This window comes from Solea solea, chromosome 5, assembly GCF_958295425.1.
Source record: "Solea solea chromosome 5, fSolSol10.1, whole genome shotgun sequence".
NCBI classification, from domain to species: Eukaryota; Metazoa; Chordata; class Actinopteri; order Pleuronectiformes; family Soleidae; genus Solea; species Solea solea.
The window spans coordinates 29,454,492-29,476,240 of record NC_081138.1 but is presented as its reverse complement, the minus strand read 5'-3'; the positions used below and the strand labels follow the sequence as shown (position 1 = coordinate 29,476,240).

At 40.5% G+C, this 21,749-nt stretch overlaps 1 protein-coding gene across 3 annotated transcripts in view; it reads left to right on the top strand.

Annotated features, from left to right (window-relative positions):
- furina (furin (paired basic amino acid cleaving enzyme) a) overlaps window positions 1-21,749 on the top strand; it is a 96,164-nt gene that overhangs the window by 34,995 nt on the left and 39,420 nt on the right. For all 3 annotated transcript variants that reach the window (XM_058628787.1, XM_058628786.1, XM_058628788.1), the window contains exons 3-4: window positions 10,243-10,341; window positions 19,677-19,781. In XM_058628787.1, the coding sequence (XP_058484770.1) occupies window positions 10,243-10,341; window positions 19,677-19,781 (204 nt within the window). The remainder of the gene's footprint in view (window positions 1-10,242; window positions 10,342-19,676; window positions 19,782-21,749) is intronic.

The window sequence follows — 21,749 nt, the reverse complement described above, 5'->3', positions numbered from 1 at the left end:
ATTACACCTGTGTATACCTCCTAAACTGATCATAAAAATGTTCTCCACTACCCTTGACATCTCAAGCGAGCATGTATTAAAGTGTAACTTCACTCCCGGTTTGGAACCTACCGCCACCCACCGCATCACTGTGAGGTGACATTCATTCTCGGGCTATTAAAAAAAGGAGAGTGACCCAGATGCCACTGATGATTCCTCTGAAGATTCCACTGAAGGTGATGGTGCTCACGTGTGTTTGGATTCAGGATTAGCATTTAGGACAGGCCTATTCATCTAACTCGACCTTCATTCCTACCGCCTGCAAACGCTCTGTAAATGAAGCTGAATTTATGATAAAACAAGTCAATGAATTAACTATTTTAAGAAGAGCAACTCGACATCTGTACGTCAAACTCACAGCATTGCCACACGTACACATTGCCCCGTCTCTAAAATAGGCTTTCTCCAAATATTTTATATCCATACACAAACCTATGCCCCTTGCATCCATCCCCCTTTTTTAAGTGACGTCATTGTGTAATCGTTGAAAAAACAAAAATGCCTTATGTTCTTGTCTGTTGGTGTGAGATCTAACTTTTGCACCTTTCTTTAAATGTCCAACTCTGTCCCACATAATGTCAAAATACAGTGAAAAATACGGCATATAGGGCTATAAACCTTTTTATTTTAGCCAAATAATTATTATGTGGCCCACAAAACACAAGCTTTTTTCCTTTCCTTTTTGGCCCACCCGCTTCTGAAGTTGAATAGTCCCTGCTTTAGGGTGAAGAAATCGGATCACTGGCGTACACCGTGGTGCAGTGGCTAGCATTGTTGCCTCATAGCAAGATGATCACTTCTGTACACCAGTGCACATTGATTCTTCTTATCTGGGATCTTGGTTTATCTTCAAACATGCAGAATACACAAACTTTTTTGGAGGTTAGCGTGAACAAAATCAATGTCGTTCCAGTCCACTAGATGGTGCCAAGTGCTCACTCGCAATATATGGTTTTTGTACATCATGATAATATCGTAGCGTGACTTAAATAACGCGATGATACTGTATCGAGGTGATTCCCGCCCCTATCAGTATTAGTGTAATTAGCCAGATGCTTCTGTCTATGTCACGCCGTAAAGAAAAACACTTTGAATGTGTCAAATGAGAGCAGATCCCTTTTGTTTCAGATCATTTGTGGATTGTTCCCGTATTTAAACACCTGCATTCTTAAAATCCTCAGTTACCTTTCTTTACCCAGAGTCCTTGACTATCACAGCTTAAACCCAGGAATGTAAAACAAGCTGACTTCCTTGTGTTGGTCAGTTTCCCTCATGATGTCAAAAACAATCATGTTGTTAGCTCTCCCTGTGATGGAAAAGTCTCCCTTGTGACTCCCCCCCCCCCCCCCCCCCCCACACACACACACACACACACACACACAAACACAAACGACATAACAAGCAATGGATGCAGTCAAATTCCTCCACTAATGAGGATGAGCTCATTAGTGTATCTACATGAGCGCTGACGGCGTTTGAGGAAAAAATGTATCTTTGTCCCATTACGATTTTAATGGGGCGACTTTTGATTTCCAGCAGACCGATCATGAAAACCTTGGATCAAACCAGTTCCCCCTCGTTTATTTGACTTTCATTAATAATGCATAAATCAGAAATTTACTTTTTTTTTGTACTAAAAGATGTGAAAATCTCAACAGATTTACCAAAAAGTAACTTGTGGGTATTTATTGTTAAGTCGGGCAAACCAAGTCATTGCACAAACACAGTTAAAAGCTCTTTGTCGTCTTGGAGGAGTGTGATGTGTTGCGGGTGCTTGCACTCTATTCTCCTCCGTATAAAAAAAATGCACTAAAAAGAATTCACACAGCAGTGCATTGGGGAATATAAAAATTGAATGGTCTTGCAGAGTTAACAGACTTGCTTTGATACTGTAAAAGTTAATGCTTTACATTTCAAATCTGTGAATAAATAGAGTTTTAAAAAGATTAAAAAATTGGAAAACACATAAAATATAAAACTAAATTGTCACAAAATATTAAACAAAATTGGCACAAAATATTAAGTATGCAAATCTTACCTTTAGCTTGGTGGCTCGGCTCTCAATACAGTGTGTTAAAGTTGTACCGTTAAAAGTATTTGTTTTTATTTTAATGTTCTTTCATTAATTTCAAGCTGGAAATTAGTCATATACCTATACCTAAGATTTGTACATGTATAAATAAATAATTTGTCCTCTTCAAGCATCAAAGGTATAAAGAAAGGGCTTCCTAAAGTGGGGCCCGTGGGCCAAAGTTGCTCCGCCAAAGGGTTTCCTTTGGCCCTTCAGACAAAAATATAGATATTTATATATACTAAAAGAAATCCCAGGATAATCACTGTTGATGTAATGAATCCTATTGGAAGGCCGCCATCTTGGATTGAACGCCAACTCTGAGGCGTTTTTGTACCAATGGTATTTGAATGAACTTGTCCTGGAGCTTTGGTCCGATCATCTTCAATTAAACATGTTATTGCTAAAATAATATTTTATGAAGCAACCTGGGATTCCAGTACTAAATTTGATATAGTACAATAAACATTTGTGTTCACTTTTGACCCACAGCTCGCGCTCAAGTTTAACTTTTTGGCCCCTCCAAAGGAAAAAGTTTGGGCATCTCTGGTATAAAGCGTCATATTCCTCTTGGAATATTATTATTTTTTAGCTAACCCAAGACTATGTCATAGACGGGCAAAATGGACAGAGATACAGGGGAGGTGATAACAAAAAAACTGCCCCTGCAGTCAAATAATATACATTAAGAAAGCTGGGCTCCAGTGTAAAGGTGGATATTGGTCTAATCTGCATATTAATATTCATATAAAATAGAAGAAGCACTACCATCCAATTAAAAGATGTGTTTATTATGTTTTTTTTCCCTGGGGTAGTAATTTCGATTGGTGTGGAGTCATTTGGTTTCATGACCTGGAAGCCATTGCGATGCTAAATTGCTGTGTTTTACGACGTGCATCTAAACCACTCCACTCACCCCTGAAACAGAAAACTTTGGAAACGCTGCCGACCTTGTTTTCATTTAAAACTTCTGGAGCTGTGTTTTAATTTGGACGGCCAAGAGAAAAAAAGAAAAAAGACTTTTGGAAACGATGATGATATCACCAGCATGTGCTTCCATCCAGATTAATTTTCAAAGCCTCATCGGGGACCGTTAAAAGCAGACTCTCCCTTTACAAGGTCACCTGTCTAATTGGACCTAAACCAAATTGCTCGTGATTGCTCTGGAATTGATTCTTTAAGTGGATGTGGTGTCAACTTAAGTGAATGAAACACAGGCCCCTTTAATTACAGGCTGTCTTTTATTTGTCTGAGGACAAACAAATTATATTTGAAGAAGAGACTCAAGATCATAAAGTGGATCGAACCATTAACAAGAATTCAAACTATTAAGCCTTTGCTGTGTAAACACGAGTTAATTGATTCTTACTAACCTCACATGTGACCCGAGGAGAGCAGCCGGGGCTGACTCGGGCTGTCAGAAGACAGATTGTGGACACTGGACGAACCAATTTTTATTTTGAAATGTTGAATAGTGTCCATTAATCTCAGCTGTCTATTGCGTAACGGAGGGCGTCTTTGCTCCGAGAGGTTATTTTCAAATAAATTTCTCAGATGACCCGCTGTTACTTGAAGCCTGTCTCAACGCGTCTCACAACAACTTAATTTGCTCCAAAGGGCAGTTCTCTTGTCAACAGGCCCCAATACGATGTATACGTAAAAGTTGGGAGAATCCGCAAATGTTTTGGGTGCCCTAAAATGCTATCTTTGGAAAACGGGTCACAGAAAATGCCATCCTCGCATGTTTATGTATACAACCAGTACCCAATTTTGGGAAAACGATGTCATAGCATCACCACTCTCTTGCTCTTCGTCGCCATCGTCATCTTTGTTTGTGAGTTTGGTGTATATACCACAGCATTTAGAGTCATTCTTAGGGGTTTCGTGTGTATGAAGATGTTTACTGAAAACTTTTTTTAAGACCCAAAAGAGAAATAATGCATAGAGAAAGTTCTAGTGTCTGCGTGGATAAGGCCTCAATCTTTCATTCACCCCAAAGTGCTTAAAAGTTTCAAACACTCTCAACTTTTATGCACAATGCGCAGACTCGCGTCGGTCAAATGTGGCAAGAGGCCAACTTTACGAACCCAAACCTCAATTTTTTATGGACTTTTCTTTGCTCCTCATCAAAGAATAAAACGAGGTCAAGAGCTCGACATCGACTTGATTCAGCTTCTTCCGAGTGTTTTGTTTTTGATTTGCTCCACTGTGGGTTTAGAAGTGGCTGCACCCCCCCATCATGAGGCTGAAGTTCAAATGTCAAACTGTCAGGTTTGGCTGGGCAATCATTTAATAACCATATAATAAAGGTTTAATGTTTTAATATTTGTGTGGTTGTATACGGTGCAAACACACATGAAACACCTGATTACTGTTAAATGTTGGGCTTATTTTTGTGAAATATTTTCTGTCCATAAAGATGTTTAAAAATTTTAATTTTCAATTTTATTGAAATGATTATCAGAATCAACTAATTTGAAATTTTTCGATTAAGGTGAAGCATTATATGAGTAGTCACTCATAGTTGATCAGTGGTATCTTTGCCTTTTTTTCCTTGTTTTATCCTTAACCAGAAGTAATGCAGGGATTATCACAGCTCATTGAGCGGAGATGCATTCAAAGACCCTAGTAAATTTCCTCCCGTCTGCATGATCTACTGTGTGTTGAGATAAGGGGAGCAGTTTTGAGATGTATTCAAGGAAGCTTGTACATTTTTATCACTTCTGCAAACGCACAAAGTCCACAAACTAAACAAGATGCACCACAAATTGGGTCGCCATCGCAGTAGAAAGATTTGATTTGTGTCTTTTTAATTTGTTGTGAACGGTCACAGTAACTGTGCTCCTGATCGTTTTGCCGGCACTGCCCTTAGATGCACCTAGTGTGAATGTGTGTAAATGGCTGTGAATTGGTGAATGGAGAAACTGTAGTGTGAAGCAGCTTTGAGTGGTCATCCCTTTTTCTTTTTATAAATACAGACCCAATACAAATGTTCTCCAGTCAAACACCGAAAACATCCATGATCGTGACCTCACTTACGGATCGTCTTCCTGAACAACTGCTCCGAGTCATGCACTTTCCTATAACTGATGACCATTGACTGTGTGACGTTAATACAACAGGCTGTTTATAAGGTCTACCAAACGTGGTGTGTGTGTGCTGCCTTGTGCTTATATAACTTTACCCTCGCTATAAAGACCTGACTGTGAAGGGGTCGGTCATCTGAGGACAGCGTGGACCAGTGAGCTTACAGCCCTGTAGCAGCTCTGCCATTACACTCCAGTTTTTACACGCTCAGCCACTGCATAATGTCGAGGTGTGCTGCAGTGGGCGAGCTCTCCATCTCACAGCTGTGGCGCTTCCCCCAGAATATTTTCAGCTGTCGAGATGGCACGCTCCAGTTCTGTCAGTCAAACATGATTTAAATCTAATGGCCTAATAATCCGTGTAGATTTTTGTCCCCTCTGTCTTAATTTATGGCGTTTGTGCCAATTTTGAGTGCTAATTATAAGTGGCACATTGATATAAATGATTGTGTGGAATCTGTGGCAGCAGTGCTCGATATTCGAGCAGTAGTGTGACACCACTGCTGAAAGCATATAAGGGAAACGCTGCAGAGCTTTTTGCCATGAATAGAGTCAGTATCTTGTCCAATTAGCCTCAAATTTCGCACTGAACAATTAATTAAAAATGCCATTTGTTACTGTGCAATTTGCAAATCACAATCACTGCTAATTAATTGTTCTGTGTTATTTTTTTCACAGTTAAGTTCATATTGTGATGTGCCTCGTGCTCGTCAATACAATGCTCGTCAAATACTTTTCGAATGCTTGACTTGAAAATATATTGCAAGTCAACTTGAGCTACAGTTCTTCTCCTTCCCCACCTTCTTTATTTATTTAGGCATGGGACTGGCACTAGAGCCGTGTTTCCACCAAGTGGAACGCTTCATTTCGGTACATTATGGTACGTAAATAATCGGCCCCAGCGGTTCCATTCTTTTGTACCCTTCCTTCGTGTACCACGAAGGATGGTATGGTTCGACCGGCTCCACACACAACAGTCATCTGATTGAGCGACAGGAAAAACGTCACTCCCGTGTGATCGGCGTAAATATTCTTTAGAAGCTGCAGAAAACGCCCGTGCTCGAACAAAGCTCGTCGTCCTGATGAGACAAAAAGCCTGCTGGATGTCTAGTAGTCTGTTGTGTTCGGGAGAAGCCCACCACCCCGCCATTTTACTCAGTTCTCCGTCATGATCCAGTTATTGAACAACATGTCAACAGTCGGTCTCCAATCTATATTTTATGTCTGCAGTGCAATTGTATTTTCAATTAAATTAATATATAACTAGATATTGAATATATGAAAGGGTTTATCAATTACGTAAAACTTTGGATGACAAAAGTTTTATTTGTCATGTTTTTTAGATCTAAATGTAGAAACATTGCAGATATTAGCCTGAGTAATTGGCCCAATCAATTCATCGGCCCATGAAAAAATGCAGCATGTAGGATTTAACCAGTCTGAGGAAGAGTTTCTCTCATCCAGGTTCAGAAAACCTTGTATTTGTAGCCTGTATATTGTACTTGATTAATCTTATGATATATTATACCAATCTGAGTCTGAATGTTGCTTTTGCATCATGGCTTTGTATACGTCCTGTAAATAAATTGCCTTTGGTTTGCCTTGCTGTAAAAATGTGCCATACAAAGTAGTTATTGAATTATCCTTGCCTTGCTTTACATGACCTTGGTGCCATATAAAGATGAGTGATACTGAGTGAGGAGTGACTGCTGTTATACAAATGACAGCAATGAGTAGAGAAGATGTATCGACTAACCGGAGCTTTTGTCCATGAGACAGATGTGTGGGTCAGCTCGGTCTGGTCTGCCCTGCTTTAAAAGACATTTTGCAGAACCTGAATAATTAGACCCCCATTATGCAAACAAGTTGCTGAACTATTTTAAGAGGCTTGTGACTGTGTTGGGTTCATTTTCTCAATCTATCTCTCAAGTCTCTGATGCACAAACTAAATATGGTAATGTCCTACATCTCGCGGCTCTTTAATCAAATGCAGCCAGACGAAAGAATATCATGTCATGATTGATGTGTCCGTAGTTTAACTGCAGCTTAAAAATGCCTCCTTTGGGTGTACAATCCATGGGTTTTGTTGTCAATGTTCACAATTCCATATGGAAAACATTTCCCTATCACTTTCTTGCAGCCCCGCAAAACCTCTGTCAGCATGCGTCTCCAGACACAGTGGAGTTTGTCTCTTTTGTAAAACCTAATTGTGTCAACAGTCACTGGAGATGAGAAACCAGACTCCTTCGTAAGTGCTTTCCTACAAGGTAAATTTGGCCGACGGCGTGGGGGCAAACATGCAAACAAACCAGCAGACAGTAATTTCACTTGTCTGCTACAATGCATTTTAATGAGGCTGATGGATTAATGCTGAGAACGCCAGTCCAGCTTGTTGTGCTCTATCAATGGTGGTCACTGGTCAACAGGCCTGAACTGTTTCCACATCATTTCTCCGTCCCTAATGGCGTAAATGGTCGTCTTTTTCCAGTGGAAAAAAAGAAGAAAAAAAGGCTAAACGCGTCACAGGAGCGATGCATTCGTGAGATTAGACGGTGGAAGACATGCACCGTTGGCGTTGTTGCTGAATGCCACGCGGTGATTGAGCTGCAACTGGCTTCATTTTGTGTTTTGTGAGAGCCATGTGTGTGTGTGTGTGTGTGTGCATATATTTGAAAGAGTTGAGTGGGTTTTAATGTCCACTGACCGCTTGTCCATGTGTAAGTAAATGTTTGCATTTGAATCCATGTGTCCAGACGGGGACACGGTTCAGTTTGGTACAGTTTTTTTGTTGTTTCCATTTGGAATAGTACCTAAATAACCTGGCATTTTCGGCACCCTTCCCTTGAGTTACCAGAGGGAAATGGTACGGTCCGGTCCCGGTGGAGGTTGACCAGCTCCACCTACCGACAGTCAGCTCGTCGGGCAACAGAAAAACGTAACTCCCTTGCGACGGGTGTTTCTTCCACGCCCCACAGTCTCTTCTCGTACCAAAGGCTGACGTCTGGTTGAGACAAACGGCCAAGAGTGTTGTTAAGGAGTATAATTTGAATTCAGTGCAAATGGCGTGAAATTGAATGAAATTAAATTTGATTTATGTTGCCATTTCATTTCCCTGAGTGGTGTTTAATTTAATGTGATTTTTGTAGAACAATTTCTGACGATATTGATACTCTCCTCTTGCCCTCCGCAAGGTTTTGGGAGCCAGCAGCGACCGTGTTTGAAAGCCCAAGCCAACAGGTCTCGATCACAATCCCAAACGCCCCAAACTCTCTGCACGACATCTCCTCCATCAGTGTAACATGAAAACACAACACAGGGGAGTCCAGGGGAGGTGAAGAGGGAGCGGCAGCAGATGTGCAGAGCTGTGTGCGTTACGTATGCAATCATAGAAACAGAGTTATCATAAAGGGAACGAACTTGACAATGGTGGGACCATGACAACATAGCGCATTGGTTGTAAACATGAAAACACAACAGTGTCGTTTTCACTGCTCCCGAAACCCCAGGTCCGTGTGGACAAAAAGCCGATGAGATAAAACAAGCTTTTGACTGGATTCTCATTTTCATGTGCGTCTGATGAAAAAGGCACAGTGCACGGTGCATTATCCACTAATGGCTCTTGAGTCGTCTTTAAAAACATCGCTTTAATGGATGAATCTGCCATCTCTGCCTTGTCTTAATTGGTGTTGGACCTATTTTGGAGTTTCTTAATGGACACTGTCTTTGATCAGTGTCCCCAGCCTCACAGGCTTTTTCTGGTTTCAACACAATGGACCCACGACCTGCTGTTATTTTTCTCCTCGGCTAATGGCTTTGAAAGTCAGCTTTTTGTTCCCTTTTTGCAGCCTAATTTTTTTTTCACAGTTTACACACACACACACACACACACACACAGAGACAGAGGATAATGGTGTTTCCAGGTCTGAGCTGAATATCTCTGGGAAGTGTGTCTTCCTTCTTGGTTGCAGCCTCCCCATTGTGCACAGTCTTTGTGTGCCGGGCCCTTTTGTGTCGTTCCCAGCTGGAATCGGCCTGTTTACTGTGATTAAATGGGAACAGAGGAGGTTGGAGGACTGATTTGTGCCTCCTTTGCAGTAAAGGAATGTTGAAACGTGTGTGTGCAGTGGCACAACACCACCTTCACCTTTGCCGGGACACATAACCGTCCCTTTCTTAGAACAGATGTGTATAATTATGCTCCTTTTTTTTGTTAAACACACCTTCATGTATTTATGCTGCATGTAATGGAAGTTCAGTGGTAATTTAGTTTATGGCTCAGTCTGATGATTTATCCCCAGATTCTCTTCAGCAGAATCACTAACGCTTCACAGCATATGGAGCTGTTAACACTGCGCGCCCTCACAGATGTTTGTTGCTAAAAATGGCGTCTGACTGTACGGACATGAAAACATCTCATACACTGCATACTCTTTAATCTAGATTAGGAGATGCAACATTGATAGATGACTAAATCAATCAGGTGGTTGATTCATCGGTTTGAGAGTTGATGATTTTTTTGGCGTCTTGAATGTGAATATTCTGCGCTTTCTTTGCTCCATTTAACCCTCTTATCTAATTTTGATTTTATGGCTGTAGAATTGTCAAAACATGTTCAATGAGTGAGTCTTTCAGCCTCTTTTTTCCAAAATAACTTTCGATATATGGCAAGCACTTGTAGTTTCCCGAATCTACTACTTTTCAAATGATATTTTCTGTATTTTCTGTGAAATAATCGCAGGACTGACATCTTCACATTGACCAGTCCTAGTATTTATGTTAATTATGGAAAAAAACCCTGAGCAAAACATAACAGTGGATCAGATCTGATCTGCAAATCCACTTACCTAAGTGCATCTTAATGATGTTATTTACCTTTTTGTTTTGTAGGTCTGTTTCAAATTGACATTAACATTTCAAGTAATTATTTTTACTTGATTTAAATGTATTTAAAATATACAGTTCAGGACTTTGGCTTCAGGATATTCTCAGACTTAAAGAGAGAAGTTATTGTGCACATGTAATAACAGATGTGATCTTTCTTTCTAGGTATTTGGTGATTATTATCACTTCCGGCATCGTGCAGTGGTGAAGAGGTCGCTGTCGGTTCACAGAGGGACACATGTTCGCCTAATAAATGAGCCTAAGGTAAGGTTTTTGAATGATTATAAGGGCATACACTGCATTTATGGATGTGAATGAGGTTCGACTGAGGTCCTGACAGAGAAGCCAAAGCATCTACATCAAATATTACTTCTCAAAAACTCAACCACACCACAACACTGTGGGCTGTCGATCGATATTGGATTTATAATTGAGATACACATTTAAAATATTTATTGTAATTTCTTTCTTGTAGTTTCACTTGACGACAGTAGTTTGTGTCACTGAAACAAAGACAACTGTCATAAAGAAAAGAAAAACCCTCCCCAGCGCGACCTTTGATGCATCGCTCGCTGACACGAGCTGTCATCGTGCAGATATTAAGTGGAAGTGCCGGCTCCTATTTATTTGTTTGTGCTCCTCCACGGTTCACAGGCTGACAGAGCTGTCGGGGGTGAAGAGCGCGTTTAAGTGCGGCAGGTTTTTCCGTCGACAGCTGCTACATCCACAGCACAATGGCTTCCGGATGAAAAATTGATCCGAGTCTGTTCAGACTTCATGTAGCCAATAGTAAACAGTGTACTTTATGTACCAGACAGATCCATTTTGCTCCGTGTCCGACACCTCGTTTTTCCACGATCTCTGACTCACCTGGGAATGTATTCGTTGCCATGGCAACCCCCCCTAACCTCTGTGCTTTATGATGCGTTGACAATAGGGTTGCAAATTGTCTGCGTTTCCCTCAAGACATTTAAACACGTCGACCAGGTTAATGAGTAGTACTCGGTCAGTCTTTGACTGTAGATGGGTTGACATTGTAAATGTGGGACATTAGCGACACCTTTGTGATGTGACAGAACAACTATGAAAGCATAATAAAATAAAAAAACTCCAGAGTGGGAAAACGGATAAACACAGTAACATATGTAATATATAGAAAGCATACAAAGAAACGTTTTATCAATAATTGCATTTATAAAAACAAGTTCTCTACTGCAATGTGGTGCATCTATTGTCGCACATTCATGTTTCAATTATATTAAAAAAACAACAACTCTAGAACCAAATAATTGATTTTAAAACTGCAGTTTTGATTGCTTTTATAAATACAGATTTAATATTTACCATCAAATGAGTTCTCTCTCTATATATAATTTTCTCTAAAATTCAAAGAAACGTTTCTCACGCTTTCATCTCCTTTGTTTTTTTGGAAGATGATCTCAGTTTATATCGACTTAAGCATCTTAACTTTGTCCAGTCATTTCAGGAAATGGTGATTCTCCAAAGACAATTATAGCAACATAGAGAAGTCTTCACGTAAATATGAGCGCAGTCGTGTTACATAAGCTGAAAGTGCTGCTCCACAGTGCACGTGCATGCTGGGAATAAATCCACTTCTGCTGTATTTGTTTGAAAATGGTCCGCGTCCCTCTGCGGGATTTCCTTAAACACTGCGACTCAGTTTCCTGTTGTTGAATTCCTCTCTTCCCCCCACAGCTCCTGAGAGAAAGTGAAGCAGTTTGCTTCACGTCCCTCCGGTCTCCTCAGGAAGCATCGGCTTAGCTTTTCCTCCAACCTGCAAGGATTTAATCTGGGATTTGTTATTTGTTTGGTTTTAATTGAGGGGAGCCTGAGTTGGAAATTCCGCAATAACTCGGCGGTATTTATTTACCAAATCTCCATCTGGGTCCGATCGGAACATCATTTGAATTACATTTCCGTTATTAACGGCGTGATAAAAGCAGCTTAAAACAACCTCATTATTACAGATTTGATTTCTGTCCATTTATCAGCTGTGTGTGTGTGTGTGTGTGTGTGTGTGTGTGTTTTCCTGTAAAACCATTTGGGAGAAGGAGGAGGAGAGAGAAAGTGCCGTCATGTTTTTAAACCGGTGGAGAGATGAAGTCTGAACAAAAGGCTCAGTAAAGTGTCTTTGAAGAGTGTTTAATTACACGTGGACCGCTGCCAGATCCCGTAGACCGCCTCACAGAAACCCCCATTAATGGGTGTCTGTTGAAAATGTAAAGCCTGGGTTTTTTTTTTTTGTTTTATCTGCGGCCTCCGTGTTCTGTCGCTGCTTTGTTTGATGTTTTAGGCTGCGTCACTTTTTTCCGTGTTTGTTTGCCGAGTTAAGAGGAAGCGGGGAAGTGAAAAAGGATTCCGCCTCAGAAACACAGAACTCTGTTTGGGTTGTGGTTGAGGTTTTATTGAGATTGTACAGTAACAGACGGTCCCTGCAGGAATCTGCGATCTTGCGGTAACAAAAATCTACTTAAATAAAGGAATAAAATAATCAATTCTTTGGCAGCAAAAAATAATGAACCATCCATCAATTGTACATTATTTATAAGCTCTAGCTGTTGCTTATTTATTTATTTATTTTTTTTTTATTTTTTTTTTTTTACATAATTAGGGCAACAACTTAAAAAGTAAAATAGAAAAAGTACATGTGTGCAGTGATGTCCAAAGGCTGGTTCAGAGGCCACAGATGGAAAAGGGGAGATTTATTTAGGGTCCCTAAACAAATGAGCAGAATTTTCCTGAACCTTTTTAGTTACAATTTAGGTGAATATTTTTTTTAAATAACTATTAATTTAGCAAACTAGCAAATTATTAATTTTACTAACATGTCTATAAATTACTCAAATTTACTTGATATCTTGACAATGAGCGTAATCTGTTAGAGATGAGATGCTAGGACGTAATTATTGTAAAATAATGCAGTGATTTGTTTTTATTAACTGGACTGTGTGTCATATTTAAGTTTGGGTAAGTTAAGGTTCGGCGTTTCTTCAACCTGCAACCTTTCAGGCAATTTGTTTTGAGTATCTTTATTGCATTTTTTTCCCCCTCTTTTGTTCTATTTTATCTGTAGCTTGGTGACTAATATAAACAAGTCGTTGAGAATGACACTTGATAGAAAGAGAGCAATATTTGCTTTAAAAAAGATTAAAGGAACACATAAAAACTTGATTGGTGAAGTCTTTTCTTCAACAAAACCCCCCCAACCCACTCAAAATCTCTCAGGAAATCTGACTGCAACCGAATAAGTGGTCCCTTCATGTTTTGAGCAGTGCATGTGTGATGTATGAATGCCCGTGAATAGCTGAGTGTGGTGTAGAGTGCTCCGAGTGTTTCGTCAAGAACGAGAAAATCACAAGACCATTTACCATCTTCAATCTTGGACTGGCGTAATGGGGACTTGACTCTTGATTCTCGATGTGGGACTCGAGCTTGAGACGCGGACTAGGGCTTCAGTGACTCGACTGCGCCACTGTGGGACCCTTGATCTGCACTGTAATTGGATTTTGTTACTCCCTCGCAGTAATGTGATGCTTTTTTTGAGGCTTCTGCTGGGACTCGCTCAGAGGAAACTTTGTTTGTGTGACGATGAAGGACAAGACGGCGAGCGAGCAAAATGAGAAGGGTGGGGTCGATGGCTCCGACTCGGCGCGTAAACACGAAGCGAGCAGCGTGTTTGTGAGCATTAGTTCTGCACCACATAAGTCTGGACGTGGGAGATAGGCGCTTATTTCTTTCTTTTCAAAGCTCATTCATTATGGAAAGGCCATTTGTCAACTCTGTGTTCTGTCACAGGCTATTATATAACAAAATATTTAACATCAAAGGTACATAAGGATATTATGGAAGTATTTGTTGTTGAGAATATAATCTGTAAAAGTTATGGAATTGGTTGCAAAAATATGCCATGTTTTTCACCCTAATATAGAAATTGGTCGGAAGTGAGAACATTTATTTCAATTTAACTGTAATGTTTTATTTCATCCAATATAAGAGAGCAACCAGCAGGTGTTTTTTTTTTTTTTTTTTTATTAAAAAAGGACCATGGTTCTCAAACTGTGGTACGTGTACCACCAGTGGTAGATGCGCTTCTTCTGGTGTTACTTCAGAATCAGATAATCAGAAATACTGTCCTACGTTTGACCACAGTGCTTAGAAAATGAAACGAATAACAACATATTAGAATCCCCTAATCTCTCGCTCATCTGAAGCTAATTTCGCTATACCAGTTAAAAGTCTGACTTTAGTCACACGAAGACAATAAGTTGGTTTTCTTAATAGCATGTAAACACGTTAGTCCGACTAAGACTTTAGTCGATTATGCGATTCATAGTCTGATTACTCCTGCATGTATACGCTTAGTCGGACTGGAGTCGGATTGGCGTTCCGAAGGAGACGGCGTACAAACTGCGGAACTGTTGCCGGAAATCATTCACTGTTTTTTTTTCTGTGACGTAAAAGGTCAACGGGAAACTGGTTCAATACGCACGGCGCCACCTACGGAGGCAGACTCAGACGTACACGGCCATGTTATCAAGAGGAGGTCTCTTGATAATAAATGTAGAAATGTAAGTTCCTTGCGTTTCAATTTTGAGGAGCTGTTTTTCAGTTCACCAGTTCGGTGTCATCGTTTATTTATGCAGTGCAATCCGCAGAATTAATTCAACCCATGGTGAATTTGCAACAGAGCCTGAGGGACAGGTACACAAACTCTCAAACTGGAGAGCGAAGAAGCTCTCCAGTTTGAGAGTGCACACAAACACACAAACTTGTTTTATATCCTAGTGAGGACGCCTCATAGACATAATAATAAGAAATTCCCTAGCATCTTACCCTCAAACTGTAGGGCGGGCCCCCCTTGGGGGCCGTGGAGACTTTTTCCAGCTCTGTTTTTGTTTTTTGTTTTTTTAAAGTCCTAACAAAAATTTAGCAGGTGGAACTTTAGGTCTTGCAGTAACCCAGACTCATTTTAGTGACAACAAAATCTACACTGGTGACAAGGTTTGGATAATATCTCATAGCTCAGACTTAGATTCACGGTGAATGTGGTGGTAGGAGAAGAAAGACCTCTCTGTGTGTTGTGTCTCAAAACATTGGCAGGTGGACAGCATGAAACCTAATAAATTGAAGAGACACTTCACTTGAGTTACGTTGGTAAGCCACTGGAGTTTTTCAAGAGGAAACTTTATCAATACCGAAAGCAGGGAAGTGGTTTAAAACAAACTGCTGGTGGAAACAACAAAGCACAGCTAGCTTCAGAATTGCACGTACAAAGAAATTATTGCAGAGGAGCTCATTCTGCCTGCTGCTCGAAATGTATTTATTGTTTAAAACATTTCGTTGCTATAGTTATAATTGCATCTTTCATATTTTTATTTGAAAATTCCTTTCTCAGGAAGCAACATTAAGGGTTATTTGTATTGCTGAAGGAAGAATGTTTCTTTCAATAAATGTTATACTTGACACATTGTTGCAATTTTGTGAGAGTAAGAGGGGCCCAACAGGAAAGGTTTGAGAACCACTGCCTGAACCATTACAACTAAGAACCTAACCCTAAAACCAGGTCTTAACCCTGAAAAAGCCATTTAAAGTTGTCGGGCCTGAACAAAATGTCCCCACAAAAATAGTCTTATAGTTTCAGTTGCATCTCTGTGGGTGTGGGTGTGGGTGTGTGTGTGTGTGTGTGTGTGTGTTTACGTTTACACATATTTGTACCTTTTAAGTAAAATTAAAACAAGCTCTCTGATTTTTCAGCTTCTTAAATGTGAATATTTTAAACCACAACCTTTTGGTTGGTTGAACAAAAACAAGACATTTGAGATACTTTTTAAGTTTTGGAAAAACTGATCAACAGTTTCTTGTTTCTCATGTTTTCTCAAGTCTATCCATTGAGAAAATAATCGACAGATTACCAGCGGTACGTCTAGTAGGTGCCTGGTTGTGAAATGACAGTATGGCGATGGCCAAATCGCAAATCTGGAGGTTTCAAATCGGAGGTCAATGTCACAATCTGTTGCATTAACTTGGAGACTTTTTTATGGAAAGTAAAAATTACCAAACAAATTATTTTTCTGTGTCTTTGCCGTTTTCTTTTGACAGAACAAAGACGATGTGTGTGACATTAAGAGTAGATATTAAGTGGGTGAATAAAGCAGTGGGAAATAACTGGTGTCTCTTGCAGCTTGATTGTTTGGTAGTTGTGGTAAACAGCCAGTTGCTTTGTTCATCATCATCATCATCATCATCATCATCACAAGTTTCCTGTCATGTTTGAAGAGCATTGACTTGCAAACCTTTCACAACAGAGACTCTCTCTCTGCGTATGTGTGAAAACAGGATTAAAAGTGTGAAGGGAATGGAAAAAGGGGAAATTCCCCCCCCCCCCCCGTCTTCTGATGCAAGATAAAATAAAATTTTTCTTGTGACTGAAGATCACCCGGTCACATGGAAGGAGCTCTTTTTTTTCTTTCTTTTTTTTTTAAAACACAACAGTGTCTTTGTCCTTTCCACACAACGCTGCTATTTTCATTAAAACAAAAAAGCCGATATTAAGGCCTGACGCAGAGTGAATGTCCTGTCTCTCCCTCCCACAGTCTCGAGAATAATGAGATCATTTCATGTGAAGAATAATAATGTCATATAGGTGTGTGCGTGTGAATCTCTGGGGATGCAAGTGAACTCCCTCTAATCCAATATGGATCAAGGTACAAATTAACTTAAAGTTTCTACGGCTGCCCGTAATGACTTGACACGACATGATATTTCATTACCTTATTATTTCCGCACAGATCTCCCCTGTGTGTGTATTATAGTATTATATTGCAGTGATTATAAAAAATTATAATTCTTAACCACCTTGATAGAATGTTATATATGTTGCTCTTTAATTGTGCCGGTACAACGTGAATCTGCAGACCTGGAAAGTGCAGCAGAAAAAGTCTACAGGCTGCCAGCAGCACAAAGAAAAGTTTATGGAGCCATAAGCTGCTGTTTTTTGGTTTTTTTAAGCAGCAAATTATCACCAAAAAAAAAAACTCCTGGACTAATTGTCTTTAAACTTGATGGGAGTGTGGAGATCTGCCCAAGGACGAACCCATTAGAGTTTTTAAGCAGATCTGATTCAGGGGGTGGACACAGTCATTTATTTTCCCACTTTTTCAAACACTGAGAGGCGTTTCTTTCAACATCTCAAGAAATAATGAGCTCCCTGTGACAATAGAATCTGCCATTTATGGAGAACTCAGACTAAATTTGGTGCTGCTCCTCCGGAAAATGGTCCACGTTCTTGTCACGTTATTTCCTGTCACCTGTCAAGATCGGATTGTACACGTGTATTTAGAGGGAGTTGAATGTTTGATCGAGAGTTTTGAACTTTCAGGAAACGGAAAACAAACTTCTCCCTTTAGGATCCTCTCCTGTTACACCAACTGTCCTCAAGTCCTCCTTCACAACGTCCATGAACCTTCTCTGTGGTCGTCCTCTTTTCCTCCTTTCTCCTGGCAGCTCCATCCTCAACATCCTTTGTCCAGTATAATCACTGTCCCTCCTCTGCACGTGACCAAACCCCATCTCCACCTTGACTCTATTACTTTATTTCCAAACCCTTCAACCTGAGCCGTCCCTCATTTCTAGTCCTGTCCATCCTGGTCACTCCCAATGGAAGATCTCAGCATCTTCAGCTCTGCCATCTCCAGCTGCTGGACATACATCATAGCAGGGCTCACTACCATCTTGTAGACCTTCCCTTTCACGTTGGAGCTCCAGTCTAAGGACTTTAATTCCCAAAGTGATGTTTCATTTCAGGTTCTCAGTCATTGTTATCTTCAGGAGTTAGCCGTAAGCAACTGGACTGTTCTCTGAAAGGTTCTCAGTCATAGCAACTCAAGCAAGTCCTCCTGGAATTAAGCTATCTTCGCACTAGAGGATTATCAAATCTGAGCTTGGTTTTAAAAACAGTGGGAGACCACAGACACAACTCATTTTGTAACCGATGTTTTAATCCTGGGAAAGCACGGGGATTCAGGGACTTGGGGAGATGGAGGCAGACCGTCGGCATAGTCAGTTAATAGCTGTTATATGTGTGTGTGTGATGTTTTGTGCTGAGAAAAGCAAAAAAAAAAAACTGGATGAAGTCATGGCTGAGAAGACGGAATCAAGTTGTCTTGCACAACAAGTTACGGTTCTAAAGAAAAATGTTAATACGGTCACATCACGTTCCGCTACAGCCATGAGTCACAAAGTAATGTCCAAGTTTGGACTGACCAACTACTTTTTAACTCGCGTCATCAAAAGTTTTGGCCTTGTCGGCAGCTCTTCAAACGGCCACAGCTGTGACCTCATCCTCACACTGACCCGAGCTTCTCACAGGACAAGACAAATGTGAATGTTCACACACTCACACACGGTCGTCTCTTTCCGCTGTGCTTCTGTTGGACTGGCGTTAGTACGATGACCTTCATTATGTCTCTCCTTTTTTACTCTAATGTCTCCAGTGATCTGCAGAGAGAGAGCGTGAGGGGAGAGGTGCACTGTGATTCGGTTGTCCTTCACATCAGGTGCTTTGTCCTTGCGGCAGGAAGTTGGGATGTCTTTTCTCTTCTTCTTTTTTTTTAATCTGTTCTTATCTATCCAAGCGTTTTACCCGGGTCCAGTTCTGCAGAGGGAGAAGAAACTGGTTCATTCTCCTCTGTCAGTGTCAAAGCCTTGAACATTACAACATGCTGCATGCGTTAGAAGCTTTTTTGTCTTATCATTGTTTCAGCTTCTTAAATGTGAATATTTTTATTCTGCTCCACGCAACAAAGAAATCATTAAAAACGGAATGAATTTGGTACGAGGACAAAAAGGTTCAAAGCTCATGTCAGAGCGAGCAAAGACCGCTCCTGTGGTCCGAGTGTCATCCTGAAAACGCTCGCTGCATCACAAAGCGTTCAGATATTTGATCTCGTTTGGACAGACACAGACAACAGATGTGCGTCTCCTTCGTCTGTATCTGACGAGTGTCTCTGTTTCTGTGTCGCATGGTTTTACGGCTCAGCCATAATACGTGTAGTAGATTCTGGCAGCCGACACATTTTAATTAGTCTCTGGTTGTTCTGGAAATAAATTCATCAGCGTGTCTCATTAACGAGTTTTCTTTGCGATATCCCCGCGAGACTCTAATCTCACTCTGTTGGAGGTTAGTCCGTCGAGAATTGACATCTCCATTAATGCATTTGACGTGATGGTCCTCATGGCCATGTTCACATGTGACACATGTGAAGATAGGCTTCCTGTTTTCTGAATATGTACACGTATGTCCGTGCTATCTTCAGGAAAGATGAACGGATGAGGTTCTAATGATGCTGCTGTGACGTCACAAGCCGTTTCTTTGCATTGAGAATGGCCTGCGGTCCAAAATCGGATTTTTCTTCCAATAAATCCTCCTGAATTTTACCTTTTTGAGAATGCCTGGATCTCATTCCGTGTTTTTAGCCTCTTGAACATTAAATGTGAGTGGATTGCTTGCCGGCGGAGAGCTGCACGATTTTGCCACGGATCGTCTAACTCTCATGTATGTGCTTCTTCCTCTTCTTTAGGTGACCTGGGCTGAACAACAGGTGTCGAAGCGGAGGAAAAAGAGGGATATTAACACGGAACCTACAGAGCCTTCAGATCCCAAGTTCAGAGATCAGTGGTATCTGGTGAGTACGAGTGCTGGGTCATAATATTGACTTATTGTCGTCCTTCCTCGTGCAATACGAGGACAGATATCGATATTTTATTTACTAAATGAAGGCGCTCTAAAGTAAGCGGTCCCTGCCGGTTTCACTACTTGATGTCTCCTTGCGGTGGCGCCGCTCAAACAAAAGAAGCGGAGGAAGCTAAGTTAAGACACGCCCCCATCCGCGTTCGATACATAGACTTTAGGCACTTTGTTATCCGTGTTTTGAAAAAAAAGAGAAATCCTGCACTATTAACCTTTCACGCTCACGTTTTGTTTTCTTCAGTTAGACAGAGATCGTGATAAAATATTGATTATCAGACAATCGTTGTTTTGTGATTTTATTGGTATCGTGGGCCATGTATCAGTAAAATCACAAAAATAAAATAAAATCGAGCGATTTTTCTTCGTCTGTGGATGTAATTCTGAGCCTCACTCTTCTTCAGCTTATCCTCCGCCGTGAGACAATACAGGTAAATCAATTTCGGGGGCATGATGTTTCCCCGGTGTGGAGAGACGAGCCTCCACATACACTGTCTCTGTGTGAAATGGTGTGTGCGACTAGACCTGAAGGATTCTGCTTTGATAGTAGCACTTGCATAGCGAGCGCCGTTTGAATTCCAAATTGCACATTTTTAAGAAATTGATGGTTTACTTAAGTGCGGAGGCAGCCGTGACTACAAAGACGGAGGGGATTCATCTGGTAGCGCGCTCTCTCTCTCCCTCCCCCGCTCTCTCTCGCTCAATTTCAGCTGATGGATTTTTTTTTTTTTAACGTTTGACTCGGAAGAATGTCACTGATACACTGGACTGTTAAAAGCAGCGGTAAATGCCCCCGGGGGGTTTTCAGTTCAGCTCCACTTTTTCTTCAATTACTCTGAGGTTGCCCGAGGCAGAGGAAGATTCACGGCGATGCAGAAGCGACTTGTATTACCAGTTGTTCAGAATGTCAGCGCTTTAACAGACTCCCTTTTTTTCCCAGTGTGTTGGAATAGTTAGTGGCACTTTGACAGGCAAATAAGCCGATAAAAAGCCCTGCTGCCTGCTCGTGTCAGAGTCACTCAACGTAAAAGATTGTACTCGCAACTGTTTAATTAGCAATTTCTCTCAGTGTGTGTGTGTTGTACATGAATATGTACTAAGAAACTGAAAAATCATGTATGACAAACAAAAGGTAATATTTTATAGTAACTGCTTAGCATTAGTAAATACTTACAAGCTTTCCTCCTGCATTAACATCAACTAAATAACTGGTTTGTAATGGAATAAATGCATAAATGCATCATTAATTGAGTAAGAATTTAAGAATTACACATTAGCTTATTTATCAAGAGCAAAACATACATAACTGCCCTCATAAATGACATATTAATGTAGAAGGAATGCTTCACAAATGCTGAAATAAGTATTTACTCATGAATAATTATTAATTCTAGTACTGCAAATGATGAATATTCATCAGAATCCCAATTTTTGTCCATAAAATTACATTACATTGTCCCAGTGAAGCCAATAAACCGGAACTAAAATGGCAAAACTTCTTTCTCGATTAATCGAGTACTTGTTTGCTCTGTAAAATGTTGAAAGATTTCTCCTAAAACCTGGAAATGACGACGTTCCCAAATGTCTCGTTTTGTCCACAAACCAAAATGAGTCCGTTTTAATGATTTCTTTGTTATCTGGAGCAAAGAAACCAGGAAATCTTTACGTTTAAGAAGCTGGAAAAACAAGAAATATGAACGATTCGAGGATTTGTTTCCTCGTCCTTCGCATGAAGCTGCGCGGCAAATAAAATAAAAAAAATCAAACTTTATTTAGTCTGTTGGCACCTGGTGCGCTCGTAAAGCTCATTAAACACTAATGGACTCGGAGAGTAGAGCGACACCTTCCCCGTCCCTTCCCTCAGATCCTTTCACTGATTGAATCATCTGAACTTTGGACGAGATAT